At 46.0% G+C, this 15,292-nt stretch overlaps 1 protein-coding gene across 3 annotated transcripts in view; it reads left to right on the top strand.

Annotated features, from left to right (window-relative positions):
- LOC127573006 (UNC93-like protein MFSD11) overlaps positions 1–11,022 on the top strand; it is a 53,192-nt gene extending 42,170 nt beyond the window's left edge. For 2 of the 3 annotated variants that reach the window (XM_052020731.1, XM_052020729.1), the window contains 5 exons: positions 443–508; positions 6,457–6,582; positions 7,596–7,770; positions 8,969–9,104; positions 10,647–11,022. In XM_052020731.1, coding sequence (XP_051876691.1) covers positions 443–508; positions 6,457–6,582; positions 7,596–7,770; positions 8,969–9,104; positions 10,647–10,799 — 656 coding nt within the window. In that variant the 3' untranslated portion in view covers positions 10,800–11,022. The remainder of the gene's footprint in view (positions 1–442; positions 509–6,456; positions 6,583–7,595; positions 7,771–8,968; positions 9,105–10,646) is intronic. The other variant, XM_052020732.1, reaches the window with a different exon arrangement.
- Positions 11,023–15,292: the final 4,270 nt, after the last annotated feature.

Here is a 15,292-nt window from a genome sequence, read left to right as displayed (position 1 = left end):
AGATACAGATCAGTTTATTGTCATATACACCAAGCTGCATTGAAATTCCTTGATCGCATGAAGCTCACAGACTAAGTTTTCATGGTAGTAGTAAATACAGTAAATAAAACAACAAGCACAAAACAGCAAAATGGTGCAAAGATAGTAGTGCAATCTGAAGTAGTGCAAAAAGAAATGCTAATGTGACAATAAAGGAATAACCAAGAGAAGTAGAGTTAAGAGTCTGAGAACGTGGCAGCACCACCAGGAAGGGGATGTGAAAGAGGTGATTGGTTCAGAAGTCTGATAGCAGAGGGGAAGAAGCTATCCTTAAGTGACGGTGGTGCAGGCTAAAGTGACCCAGAAAGGATTTAAAACATTAAACCCTCTCAGCACTCTCAGTTAACAGGTGGCCACGCATCAGGCAAGAAACCTTTCTCACTATGTCCAACTTTTTTTTCAGGGTCGACATTAAGGCTATTCCACGCAAAGAACATGTTGCTCCTGAGTGTGACCATAGTGTACAGTGGTGAGTGTGTTTATGTATGGCAAAGAGTTTGAATGTGTGCACATGGGGTGGCAGTGAAGCAGCTGGTAGTGTTGCTGCCATGCAGCTCTGCAATCCGGGTTCAATTCTAACCTCCGGTGCTGCCTGTGTGCAGTTTGGTCATTCTGCCCATGACTGCATGGGTTTCCCCTGGTGCTCTGGTTTCCTTCCACATCTCAAAGACATGTGAATTAGTAAGTTAGTCGGATCTGTAAATTGCCCCGAGTGTGTAGGTGAGTGGTAGAAACTAAGGGGAGTTGATGGGAGGGTGGGGAGAATAAAAAAGGGATTAATGTAGGGTTAGTGTAAATGGGCATTTGATAGTTGGTGTGGTCTTATTGGGCCAAAGGGCCTGTTCCCATGCTGTGTAACTCTATGACTCCATGACATGATGAGTTTGTGTGTATATGTTTGTGAGCGATTATGTGTACAGGATTGAATGTGCTTAGTCTGGTGGATTAGTGAGTTCATGAAGCCAGCAGGTATATACAGGTGGTGAACAGCTTGTGTGGACAGTGGTGAGTGAGTGTGTACTGAAATAAACAGGGGTGAATCATGCAGCCCCTCAGGTAATACATAATCTGCTATTCATGATTTGCGTCTTTAGTGGCTCTTTCACTATTTGTAGTGATTTCTCCACTTTAGGCTGGGTGACACAGGAGATGTGAGACAATGCTTGATCCCATTTCATTTCACAAGCTGATTAGACCGAAATAATTAAACTATAGGAACACCTTCACAACAGGAACAGAATGGTTCAAGAAGGCTACTCACTATCATCTTAAGAACAATAATGGTTGGGCAATAAATGAGAGGCTTGCCAGCTATAACTGCATGCCACAAAATTTTGAAAAAATGTACATTGCTGTGTGAGTGTATGTGTGCCAGGTATGAGTGTGTGAACACACAATGAGAGTAGTGATTGTGTACAGAAGTAGTGAAAGTGTGTGTGATGACAGTATGAGTTTTTAACATTGTTAAGTGATGAGCATATATACAGCTGTGAGTGTGCTTGTGAAATTGTATGTTTTGCACAGGAATGTTTGAATATTTGTGAGTGTGCATGCTGGTGAGTGATTGTGTCTGATTGCCTGTGCAATCCGCAGTGAGTGAATGCACAGCATGAGACTGAGAGGGAGTGTATAACAGTTTCATTCAGATAAATGTATGCTGCACACTCTTCAAGGCAATGCATGCCTAATATATAACCAGGATAATTCATAGCACTGAAGGAGGTCAAACCAGGTCTTCCTATACCCAGGAGAACTTTCATCACTTTGTACTCTTCCCCCCCATCCAATAAACCTTCCTGATGATTTTCCACACCAGTCAATACATTTTGAAGATCCATGTGCATGAAACTGCATCTCCTTGGACTAACTTTTACCATTTAGAATGTTTTGTTTTTATTAGATCCAGAGTTTCCTAAAAATTAAGTCGGGTTTCCACAGTTTTACCCATTCATTTAATCCATTACTCTCTCTTCATAATTTCATGTTTCCATCTTTGAGCTGGTTATAGTCCTACCTATTTTTATGTCACTGGCAAACTTTCTAGCCCATCATTTATAAAAAGAATGAATAAATACAGCCTGAACACAGATCCCAATGGGCACTTCCAGTCGTATCCTAGCAGCTCGAATGCCCAGTCATTCCCTTACACTCCTGCTCCTGTTGCTCAGTGAACTTTATGACCAATTCAATAATTTGCCTTCAATTCAATGAGCTTTAACTTTAGCAGACTTTCTTTTGTGGGGTCTTTATCTTCTGCAACATCCACAGGCAATCCCATGTCCATTATTTTAATCACCTATTCCAAAAATACCAGGCGTGACTAAGGCACTGCCTAAATAATGATAGAGCAAATCCTGTAATGGGGTGGATCATCTGACCTCCTTCCCCACTCTGATTCTCTAACCTCCTTCCCAACTGCCCCAGGACTTGCTACCTGCCCACCCAATCCCAGACATGCTAGTTTCTGCAGCAGACGCCACAGACAATACCAATGGTATCCCTGGACTGCAGCAATGAAATATGTATTGGAAAAAGGTGATAGTTGCTAAGGATAAACACCTCACAGATGTGATTTAATGACATAAATTTTCTTCTAAATGTATAAATGCCTAAGTAGTTTAAACCATTTCCCTTCCCACCCAGAAATAGTTAATAAAAGTAAATAACATTCTTCCACAATTTGGTGTACAATGCCCACAACACAGCCTCATTTTTTTCAAACTAATCATGCAATTTATACAGTGCCTTAGGCATGACTTCCCTTCACAATTCCAAACTGGCTCTCTCTGATTAACTGAAAATTTAAAGGATTTTCAGTCTTTCTATTCTTAATTAAAGATGCTTGTGATTTCTTGATGACAGGCGTTTGGCTGATTGGTATTTCCCACTCTAGATTTTATTCAAAAGCACTGTGAAATGTAAATTTGCAAAAGAATGTTTCCTGAACTGAGAGAACTTGGAAAAATTATAGGAAAGGGACCTGCAATGTTCTCACCTATTTCCTTTAAATCTCTGAGATGAAACCTATCACCATACTGGAAATGTGTGATGAAATAGAGTAGAGGGAGTTTTACTTTGTGTCTGCAGGTCCTCCCTAGGTTACAAATGCCCGACTTATGAGCATTTAGGTGACTGGCGGTGAAGGGGATGTTGGACTGGTTGGGCCAGTTGCCGAAGAGCGTGGCCTCGCTCTTCACGTGGTTAACTCTGGCCCCTGATGCCAACTCAAACTGGTCGCAGATGCTGGTCAATCTGCGAACTGACCTTGGGTCTGAGCAGAAGATGGCGACGTCGTCCACGTACAGGGAGGTTTTCACCTGGGTGCCCCCACTGCCTGGCAACGTCACCCCTCTGATGCTCTCGTCCTTCCTGATGGATTCAGCAAAGGGTTCCATACAGCACATGAACAAGACAGGGGAGAGAGGGCAGCCCTGCCTGACTCCAGACTTGATGGGGAAGCTGTCTGTTTCCCACCCATTGATTTGGACTGCGCTATGGATGTCTGTGTAGAGCAGTTGGATCCAATTCCTGATTCCCTCCCCAAAGCTCATTTTGGAGAGCACGTCCAACATGTACATGTGTGATATCCTGTTGAAGGCCTTCTCTTGGTCCAAGCTGACCAGACAGGTGTTCACCCTCTGTTCTGCAAGTAGGCGATGATATCCCTGAGCTGCACGAGGCTGTCAAAGATCTTCCTGCCAGGTACAGCACAGGTTTGGTCCGGGTAGATCACCTGTCCCAGGGCAGACTTGACCCTGTTGGCAATGGCCTTGGACAGGATCTTATAATCCACATTCAACAGTGAGATGGGTCTCCAATTTCTGACGTCCGCCGTCTTCCCCCTTCTGCTTGTAGATGAGGGTAATGATGCCCTTCCTCATAGATTCTGACATGCTGCCAGACAGAAGCATAGCGTTGTACACTTCCAGCAGGTCCGGGCCCATCCAGTCCCACAGAGCCGAGTACAACTCCACCGGTAAGCCGTCGCTTCCGGGAGTTTTATTCGAATCAAAGGAACGGATGGAGCCAGTCAGCTTCTCCAGGGTCAGTGGTTGGTCCAGACTCTCCCGCTTTCTGTCATCTAAGACCTCCATGATAGAGGACAGGAAGTTCTGGGAGGCGGTGCTGTCTGTGGCCTTTTTGTCGTACAGTCTGGCATAGAAGGATCTGCAGATCCTTAATATCTGCGAGGATGTTACTGAGCCGTCCTCTTCCTTAAGGCTGTGAATCACAGAGCTCCCCCTGTGCACCTTTTGGAAGAAGAAACATGAGCACATCTCATCCTGCTCCACGGAGCAAATCCTGGATCAGTAGACAATCTTGGTGGATTTGGAGGCATGGAGCTGAGCTTGCTGGCTCTTTGCCTCTCTGAGTTCCTTCCTCACATCCACCCCTCTCAACTGCAGAAGGAGAAGTTGCTGCAGGTCTGTCTGGAGTTTGCACAGTTCCCTCTGATTCTGTCTTGCTTCCTGGACACCCCTGTGGATGAAGAACCTCTTGATGTTCTCCTTTGTCGCTTCCCACCAGTGCACAGGGGAGTCAAAGAGGCGCTTCACGGTTCTCCAACCTGTGTAATCCCTCTTTAGTTCCTCAATGCTCTCTGGGGTCAGCAGCTTGACGTTCAACTTCCACGTCCCCCTGCCTGCCTTCTGCTCCTCCTGTAGGTGACAGGAGGCCCGAAGGAGACGGTGGTCAGAGAAGAACACCAGTGTGACGTTGGTGGAGGGATCTGGTTCAGAGGAGCTGGGGCGTGCAACAAAAATTGGCGGGAGCAGATTGGGAAGGTGAAGCAGAAACTGGGACTGTGAGAACTGTGCTCCCTATCGATAACTGGGAAGAACTTGGTCATCAGGTGCGAAGTGCTCTCAGGTCTGCTGTACTTGGTGCAGGTGTGGCCTGTTCCTCGCTCCTCCGGCTTGGAAATCACCCGTGCCGTCTTCTGGTTCATCTAGGGATCCAAGATGGAGCGTGTCCAACGGGTCACCATGCACAAGTCCCTGGACAATGGGGGTAAAGGTGTCCCCAATGTCACCCTCATCCTGATGACCACCTTCATCTGTGGCTGCATCAGGCTGTGTGTGGAACCAAAGTACGTGGGCACCAAGTGTCACTACGTACCGAGGTTCTACCTGTCCCTGCTGTTGTGAAGGATGGGCCTGGCCCCATGGCCACACAATGTCCCAGTCAGCTGGACGTTGCCGCACTGCCTGTCCTTCGTGGAAAAGTTCTTCCAGACCAACACCTTTGACCACAAGTCCATCAGGCAGTGGTCAGCACGGAACATCCTGCAGACACTGCAGGAGAAGGACTCGATGGATACTGTGGGGTGGTTCCCTGAGCAGACTGTCCAGACCATCTGGCAGAATGCCTCATCACTAGAACTCACCAACAAGCACCAAGACCTCGCTTGGCTGGCGGTGAGAGGGGCCCTCCCAGTCAGATCCTTCCTGCATGGTTGGAACATCAGGCCCAGCGCGCGTTGCCGCCGGGAGGACTGTGCTGGGGACAAGACAGTCGCCCACCTCTTTGCGGGCTGTGGGTTTGCGAGGAGAGTGTGGCGGAAGATGCAAGGGTCCTTGTCACGGTTCATCCCCAGCAGCTGCGTAACAGAGAATTCTCTGATCTACGGGCTGTTTCCGGGGACACACACAGAGACGGACATCAACTGCTGCTGGAAGGTCATCAACTCGGTGAAAGGTGCCCTTTGGGCTGCCTGAAACTTGTTGGTCTCCCAGCACTGCGAGATGTCCGTAGGGGAATGCTGCCGACTGGCACATTCCAGGCTGCAGGAGTACGTGCTGAGGGACGCACTGAAGCTGGGTGCAGCCAACACAAGGACTCGGTGGGGAAGGACGACAGTTTAGGGTTCTTCTCCCACAGGAGAGGGACGGGTGGGGTCAGGTGAGGAAGCCCCTTAAAGATTGTAAATATGGGATTGGGGTATCACCCCAGGGAGCCACACGAGTGGCAGTGGTGCTGTGATTTGTGTAAAAAGTAACACTAATAATTGGACTGTACATGAATGTAAAGGTTTGCACTGTTTTATTATTGTATATAGTTTGTCTTTTATTATGAATAAAGTTTATTTTGGATTTAAAAAAATATTTAGGTGACTGGCGGGATCCTCCGCTTGGTGAGAACTCGATTTGTGGCAATATCATTGCATCTTGCAGAGAAATCCGAATGGTTGAGTGAAATGCCTAGTTTAACTACACGTTGGTTTATGTTTTTATTTAAATATATTGCGGGCAACCACATTTCCAACTTGCAAATTGTTCAGGTTACGAACAGTTCTCAGGAACAGAACCAGGTCATAACCAGGGGAGGACCTGTATCCTGTGCAGGACCTGCCTTGGGAGGCCTTTTGTTGGGACAGCTGGTGTTTAACTCTTGTTCTGGGGCTTGTTGCTGTTCCAGGACTGATGTTGACCTTCTACAGCGGGGTGTATGGGACATGTATTGGAGCTACCAGAGAGTTCGGGATGGTGGCCAAGGGCCTCATTGGACTTTCAGGGATATTTATTGGCATTGGAGAGATTCTTGGTAAGTGTGAAAATGTATGTAGCATTCAATGTCAGTCTGCAGCAGCTGCTGATAGGATGAGCACTCTACTTTGGGTGGGTGTGAGATGCCTGTCAGAGAAAGATGTGTTGGGGACAGAAGGGAAAGGCCAGAGGTTGAGGAAACTCAGACGTTAATTAGAACCAGCCACTCTCAGGAAGCACAGGGATTAGTAGAGCTTTGGAACTCCCTCCCCATAGGAATATGCAAATTGTTACTGATCTACGAGTACTGAATTGCCTCCTTGCTGTTCTGGAAGGGCTGAATTGCCTCCTTTTATTCCTGTATAACAGTCTTAAGGTGCTGAGGGGTCTCCTGTTCCAATGGAATAGGCTTGAGTGAATGCCTCCTACTTCCACAGCAGGGGCTTGAGTGGAGTGGGGTTCACTGGCTGGTGAACAGTGATACCCTGCTCAGCCTCTCACTCTCAGACCCTCAGGCAGCAAAGTCCTTGCTAGTTGGTGGGTTAGTTGACCACTGTAAATTGCCTCCATGTTGGTGGGTGGCAGGAGAATAAAGTAGTGGAGGGGGTGATTAATGCAAGGGAAAAATAGGACTGGATTAGATGGGTGATGTATGGTCAGTATGGATGTGATGGGCTGAATGGCCTGATTCCATGTCTATGACTCTATCAGTATAGGGGGAATTGTTGAGGGTCCTAATTTGGTCAGGGTTTGTGCTCCTGAGATAGTCAAGTCAATGGCAGTCCAGGTGCTCCAGCAATATTCCAGGAACCACCTTCCTTGCCACACCATCTCCATTTGGAAACGAAGATGTTCCTGTGGGGGTTGATGTCCTGCTGGTGCAGCAGGGGTGTAGAGCTGTGACTCCCCCTTAGCTCAGGGAGGTTTAATAGGAAGCCTGATGCACTGACACATTTATGGTGCTATGTGTGGAGCTGCTGGCAGTGGACGACCGGGGGGGGGGGGGGGGGGGGGGGCACAGCCTGGGAACCTGAGTCAGTCAGTGACCACGTGTGTCTCCCTCATTTACAGGGGGTGGGATTTTCGGGCTGCTGTGTTTCAATAACCAGTTCCGACGCACCTCTGCCATCTTACTGGGAGTCATCGCTCATCTCCTGGGATTTTACCTGATCTTCCTCATGATCCCGGATGATGCTCCAATTTCCAGTGCCGACAGCAGTCACCACAAACCATACCTGTTTCCCAGGTAAGTCACCTTTATGAATACAACCGGCCTCCAAAGGCTTTGGTCATGGCTTGGGTCATTCTTTCCCAGCACCTCTTCCTGACTCTGTACACCTCACCCAACTTTTGACCATTCCACAGAATAACATTGCCCCAAGATCCACATTGCCTGATGTGGCACGGACCAAGGGTGGAATCAGGGTTCAGTCTTTTCTGTGTGACTAAACAATAAGTGAAGAGCAGCAGAGGTTTGGTGGGGCAGTGCTGTGGGCAGAACAATGGTGCAAATAGTGGAGCTGCTGCTTCATAGGTCCAGCAACCCAGGTTTGATCCTGACCTTCAGTGCTGACTGTGTGGAGTTTGCATGTTCTCCCTGCCATTGTTTAGGTTTCCCCTAGGTGTTCCGGTTTCCTGCCACATCCCAAAGACTTGCTGGTTGGTAGATTAAGTGGCCATTGTAAATTGCCTGGTAGAATCTGGAGGCAGTTGGTGAGAATGGGGGTAGAATAGACGACAGGGAAAATTGGTTGGGGAATGGGATTGCTCTGGGAGCTGGCTTCGACTCGAAATGGCCTCTTTCTAACACGTAAGTATGGAAATCTGGAGCAGAGTGGCACGAGGACTAGGAGAAGCCGTTGTGAGGAGGGCAGGCTGGTGAGGGGTGCAACTGCAGCGAACAGGGTCTGACTCCCTCACTGTCCATCACAAGATGATCACAAATCCCTCTGTTGATAAAATGTCATCTCGTTCACCAGCATCCTTCAGAAAAGGAAATTTGTAGTTACTCCACAGTCTGGGTATGTATCTGGCTTGTAGCTGAGAGGATGGCCCATTGTGAAGTGACCAAGAGCACAGGTCATTTAATCAGACCAGTGCAGTCGGTCAAGGAGACAGCCTAGCATGGCCATCACAAACAGTATCAGTGAACAGGCAAGTTTTATAAAAGTGGAAACACAAAAGATGTTGGAATCTGGAGCAACACAATAGGTGCTGGAGGAATTCAGCGGGTCAGGCAGCATCTATGGAGGGAAAATGTCGATTGTCTATTTCCCTCCATAGGTGCTGCCTGACTCGCTGACTTCCTCGAGAGCCTATTGTGTTGTTATAAAAATAGAAAACATTGGATATACTCGGCAGATTAGGCAGGTCTGTGAAGAGGGGAGTTGAGTTAATGCCTCAGCTCGATGACCTTTCATTGGTAACAGTTATTGTTTTCACAGTCCGGCCGTGGCATTAGTGATCAGCTTCCTGCTAGGCCTAGGTGACAGTTGCTTTAACACCCAGCTCTACAGCATCATCGGTATCCTGTACCCTGAGGAGAGTGGGCCTGCCTTTGGTAGCTTCAAATTCATACAGGTACAGTGAGCGGAGATGCAGTCTCTGTGAGTATATCGTTACTGTGTTGATTCTCATTGGTGCATGATGCTGAACAACGATACCGCTACAGCATCCAGAACATGCAGCAGTGATTCAGATTCATGTTGAGGTGTGATTCACATTCATGCTGAGTTATGATACCTATCACACTGAGCTGTGATACATATCAAAGTGAACTTTGATATGTATCACATGGCAGTACTACATTGCACTCTGAGCTGAGCTGTTTTATATCACTCAGCTAAAATATGCAGGAATCTGAGCTTTAATAGATATCACACGGATCTGAGGTACGGTAGTCCCGCACTGAGCTGGGAGACTCCCCGCACTGAGGAGACATCCTGAGCTAAGAGAGGGGACACACTGAGAAATGAGATGAGACCCTCTGAACTATGACAGGAATCACGCTGAGCTATGAAAGGTAATGTATCTCAGTATGATCTCCATCAATTCTCATAGCACTCTGAGCTATAGTACACATCACAGTGCTCAAACATTTAGCACTCTGAGCTATCACACATACCACACTGTGCTATGATCAGTACCATAGAGTCATAGAATTGTACAGCACAGAAACAGGCCCTTTGGCCCAACTTGTCTATGCCGACCAAGGTGTCTACCTGAGCTAGTCCCAATTGCCTGCATTTGGCCAATATCCCTCCAGACATTTCTTATCCATGAACCTGTCCAAATGTCTTTTAAATGTTGTAATTGTACCTCCCTCTAAATTCCTCTGGCAGCTTATTCCATATACACACCACCCTGTCTTTAAAAACTTGCCCCTCAAATCTACTTTACATCTCTCCCCTCTTGCTTAAACCTATCCCCTCTAGCTTTAGACTCCACTACCCTGGGAAAAATGACTGTGACCATCCACCTTATCTATGCCCGTTATGAATTTATAAACCTCTATGAGGTCACCACTCAGCCACTGATCCTCCAGGGAAAAGTCTCAGCCTATCTAGTCTCTCCTTATAATTCAAGCCCTCCAGTCCTGGCAACATCCTTGTCATTTATTTCTATGCCCTCTCCAGCTTATTCACGTCCTTCCTATAGCATGGCAGCCAGAATTACAAATACAGTACTCCAAGTGCGGTCTCACCAATGTCTTGTACAGCTTGTACTCGATGCTCTGACCAAACACAGTGCGAGTTATGACACGTACCACATTGAGCTATGATACCTGTTCAGTAAGTGCTTCCTAGTTTGATATGTCTCTGTCATGCCTGGATATAATCTTAATATTCAGGTTATTGTAGTAGCATGTCAGAAAGAAACCAGTCCTAGCTTCATGCCAGAGTGGGTTTATGAATTTAAGGGTGAATCACGGTTAGAGGGTTTTATACCTTGTCAGAGGATTTTGTGTTTGGGTGATGATGCTTCAAATTTTGATGCTTTAATATGGCAGTTTTATATCTGGATGTGCTAGGCTTTGGTGGTTGTGTCTTTGGGTCCAGGATGTCTCTGCCCTAGACGTAAGATTGTCCTCAGTGATGTGACTGTGCATTCTTTGATTTTCAGTCCGTTTCTGCCGCAGTGGCTTTTGGATACAGCAACTACCTGGTGTTATCTCTACAATTGCTCATCCTCACCATCTTCTGCTTCTTTGGCACCATCTCCTTTTTTATCGTTGAGAAGATTGAAGCCAACGCCTCGGACTTGCAAGATTTCTGACCTTTACTGCGCAGCCATTAATTGCAAGTGAAAGGCACTGAGAGAAAGCAGGGAATTCCAGGGAAAATTCTCTGGAGCAGATCGTCAGGTTGTGACAGCTCTCTGGCTGTAGTGGGATCGCTGACACCCTCTGCTGGCAGATGCAGCATTTCCAACCAACTTTTTGCAAGCGCTCAATTGATCAAGGGGTCTGGTGTCTCTGTTTATAAATATGAAGACGGAAATAAACAGTAGTTCCATCCACCTGTATTGTTATGTTACTGTCTCTATTGTTGGAAGGATCAAGGAAACCAAAGGCAACAGATTTATGGTGATTGTGAAAAGAACTTTAAAACAGTAAATAACAACAGAAAATGCTGAAAACACTCAGCACGTCAGGCAGCATCTGTGGGAGGAGAAACAGAGTTAACGTTTCAGATCAGAGACCCTTCATAAGAACTGGGAAAGAGAGAAAACAAGTTAGCTTTAAATCTCGGAGAGTACTGGGGGGTGGGGGGGAGTGGAATAGGGCAAAGGGAGGGTGAGGTTAGGGTTGCCATGGTGGTAAACTATTGATGAAGCCATCTGGTTGGTAAATTAATGCAAGAGATTATGTGCAGCGACCTAGATTTTGGATTACTCCAGCACATAGCCGAAAGGCTAACGTTGCAGGTTGAAGACCCTTCATCAGAATTCTATTTCTCTTTCTACAGATGCTAACTGATCTGTTGAGCCTTCAAAAAAGAACCTTAAAGGGTATAGGACAAGAAAGGTCAGCATGTTATGCGTTGGAATGATTGCATCTAGATAAAGCTTGAATTGCTACCACTTTAAAGATGATAAATAAATATACATTGTTGCAATAGCTGCAAGATAAATGACCGTGTTTTTGCTGCCATGTGCAGCTGGGACTTGATGGTCATCTTTCCTGTGCATTCAAGAATTTCAGATAACCATCAGTTATTGTGTGACTTAGATTTAAGTGACAAATTCAGTTAACTAAATTAGCAAGTAATACAAGTAATATTGCATTCATTCCTGGCACGAGCCACATGAAATTTTTCAAGCCCTTGCTAGGCAACCCCACAGCTTTAAAATTCTGACCTGTAGTTCGAATCTTTCCATGGCATAGCTGCTCCTCCTTCTCTCTATAATCTCCCCCAACCTGCTCCTCCATTTCTGTCCTATCTCACATCAGCTATTATAATTATTGTGCCATCATTGTCTCGTTTCACGGAGTAGCTTTCCATCATTATACAACACTGCCACCCAACAATAAAGCCCATGATGAAATCCTGGAAAATGTGGACCGATCCCCGTTATCTCAGGTACCATCTGCCTGTGAAGTTAAACATCAGTGATGAAATTTGCAATCATCTTTACTATGCTGACACAGCCTTTGGCTGTTTGAGGAAAAGACTGTTTGAAGATCAAGAACTCAAACCCCATAAAAAAAACTCGTACTCTCCCAGGTAGAAGTCAACCCCTCATCCTGTATGCAGCAGAGATACAGTTATCCACAGAAGCACTTCAAAGCACTAGAGATGCCATCAGTGTTTATGCAAATTCCTCCAAATTCACTGCCAGGGCTGGCAAAGCACATCAGTGTCCTGTCTCAGGCCAGCATCATATGAGCAAACACATTAGGAGCAGGAGTAGACCACTCAGTCCCTCAAGGTTGCTCTACTATTTATTAATATCATGAATGACCTGTTCGTAACTACAACTCTGCATTTCTGTTTACCTAAAATAACCTTTCACCCCCTTACCTATCATATCTACTTCTGCATTTTAAAATATACAAAGACTCTAATTCCACCTTTGAGTAATAGAGTTTCAAAGACTCACAATCCTCTGAGAACAAAAGAATTGTCATCTCTATTTTTAAGTGGGCAACGCCATATTTTTAAACAGTGATCCCAGTTCCAAATTCTCCCACAAAGGGGAACATCCTCTCCACATGAACCCTCAGAATTTAGATGTTTCAATCAAGTTCTCTCTCATTCTTCTAAACTCCAGAGGATACAAACCCAGCTTGTCCAACCTTTCCTCATAAGACAACCTGTCCATTCAAAGTATTAGTTCAGTTGCCTTTTCTTAACTGCTACCATCACATTAACATCCTTTCCTAAATAAGGGGATCAATATTACACACAGTACTCCGGATGTAGTCTCACCTCATTTCCTATATAACTGAAGCATAACCTCCCTACTTTTGGATTAATTTCCCCTAGAGATAAGTAATAATATTCTGTTACTTCCTGTACTTACCTACTAGCCTTTGGCGAATCATGCATTAAGTTATCCTGATCCCTCTGCATCTCAGAGATCTGCAGTCTCTCACCAGTTAGATAATAAGCTTTTGTTTTGTTTAGAGGACCCCAGCACTGAAGCTCCAATGGTAATCAGTTCCTTTCAGCAAGCCATGTCATTTGCATGCCTGATCCAAGAATCCCAAAACAGACACTCTGTTCCAAGTCCTGTCACGGCAAGAGGTAACCAGACCTCCTTGGAAAAAGTACCACATCCCCACTGACTCCTCGGAACCCCTGACCCATGACCACTCAAAGTGGAGAAGAAGCACTTGGGATGGCATTAAATACCTTGTGTCCATTTGTTGGGGGTATGGAGAAGCCTAGCATCAATGGCACTAGGAGCAAACCAACACCCAAAATGCCCAGCCAGCTGCCTGGCTAAGCACCAGCATCGGCATAGTCTGTGAGCCCACACTGGCTTCACTAGCCACCTTAGAACCCATGGAACTGGAGTGGAAGCAAGTCACCCTTAACCTCAAGTGACTGCTTAAGAAGAAGAAAGAAGAGCAACTTACAGTAAATATAGTAAAATTTCCAGAAGCACCCAATAGTTGTGGTATCTATCAATATCTGCAAGACAAAAGTCCTTTACCAACTTTTCCCTGCTACAGCACACACCCCTCTGACAATACAGGACCACTCCCCGTATCTCAGGAACCATTTCACAGTGAAGACAGAAATTCATCACCACTTTCAATGTACCAACGCAGCCCTTGGTCAACTGAGGAAAAGTGTTTGAAGGTCATAACCTCAGACGTGGTACAAAGCTAATGGTCTACTGGGCACCAGTGATCCCTGCCCTCCTATATGATTCTCAGACCTGGACAGACAGACACCTTAAGGCACAGGAAAGATACCAACAATGATGTCTCTAAAATATCTTCCGCATTTGTTGAAAGGAAAAAGAAAGGTCCCAAGTAATCCCTCCCAGACCAACATGCCCAGTACCGGGGCTCTAGTTCCACTCAGTTGGCTACATTAGAGCTCAGAACTGGTCATTGACTTCATGAAAGGGGGCGGTGTACATGCACCTGTCTACATCAATGGTGCTGAGGTCGAGAGGGTTGAGAGCTTCAAGTTCCTGGGAGTGAACATCACCAACAGCCTGTTCTGGTCAAATCACGTAGATGCCACGGCCAAGAAAGCTCACCAGTGCCTCGATTTCTTCAGGAGGCTAAAGAAATTTGGTTTGTCCCCTTTGACACTCACCAACTTTTATTGATGCACCATAGAAAGCATCCTATCTGGATGCATCACGGCTTGGTATGGCAACTGCTCTGCCCAGGACCTCAAGAAACTGCAGAGAGTTGTGGACACAGCCCAGTGCATCACGGACACCAGCCTCCCCTCCTTGGATTCTGTCTTTACTTCTCGCTGTCTTGGTGAAGCAGCCAGCATAATCAAAGACCCCATCCAGCCGGGTCATTCTCTCTTCTCTCCTCTCCCATCAGGCAGAAGATAAAGGAGCCTGAGGGCATGTACCACCAGACTTAAGGACAGCTTCTACCCCACTGTGATAAGACTATTGAATGGTTCCCTTATATGATGAGATGGACTATGACCTCATGATATACCTTGTTGTGACCTTGCACCTTATTGCACTGCACTTTCTCTGTAGCTGTGACACTTTACTCTGTACTGTTATTGTTTTTACCTATACTACCTCAATGCACTCTGTACCAACACAATGTAACTGCACTGTGTAATGAATTGACCTGTACAATTGGTATGCAAGACAAGTTTTTCACTGTACCTCGGTACAAGTGACAATAATAAACCAATACCAATACCAATACATTAGGCAGGTATGTCATTCACATGCCTGACACCAAACTCCTGAAGCAAACTCTTTATTCCGAGTTCTGTCATGAGAGGAAATTACGAGGTGAACAGAAGAAAATATTCAAGGATGTGCTCAAAGTCTCCTCGAAGAAATGGAACATCCCCACCAATTCCTGGGGATTTCAGGCCTAATATGGCTCAAAATGGAGAAGGAGCATTTGGGATGGTATTAAGAACATTAAGGCCATGCATCAGGAGCACCCAGAGGATCTGCGTAAGGGGTGGAAGGAGCTGATCACCACACAAACTACCCATCTGCCTGCCTCTTCAGCTACCATCTGCGGAAGAGTCTGTGTTTCCAAATTGACCTTGTTAATCACCTTAGAACCCACAAAGCCAGAGTGGAAGTAAGTCATC

Source organism: Pristis pectinata, chromosome 8, assembly GCF_009764475.1.
Source record: "Pristis pectinata isolate sPriPec2 chromosome 8, sPriPec2.1.pri, whole genome shotgun sequence".
Taxonomy (NCBI): domain Eukaryota; kingdom Metazoa; phylum Chordata; class Chondrichthyes; order Rhinopristiformes; family Pristidae; genus Pristis; species Pristis pectinata.
Note: the sequence above shows the minus strand (reverse complement) of the source record. Positions and strands in the feature narration are given on the sequence as shown.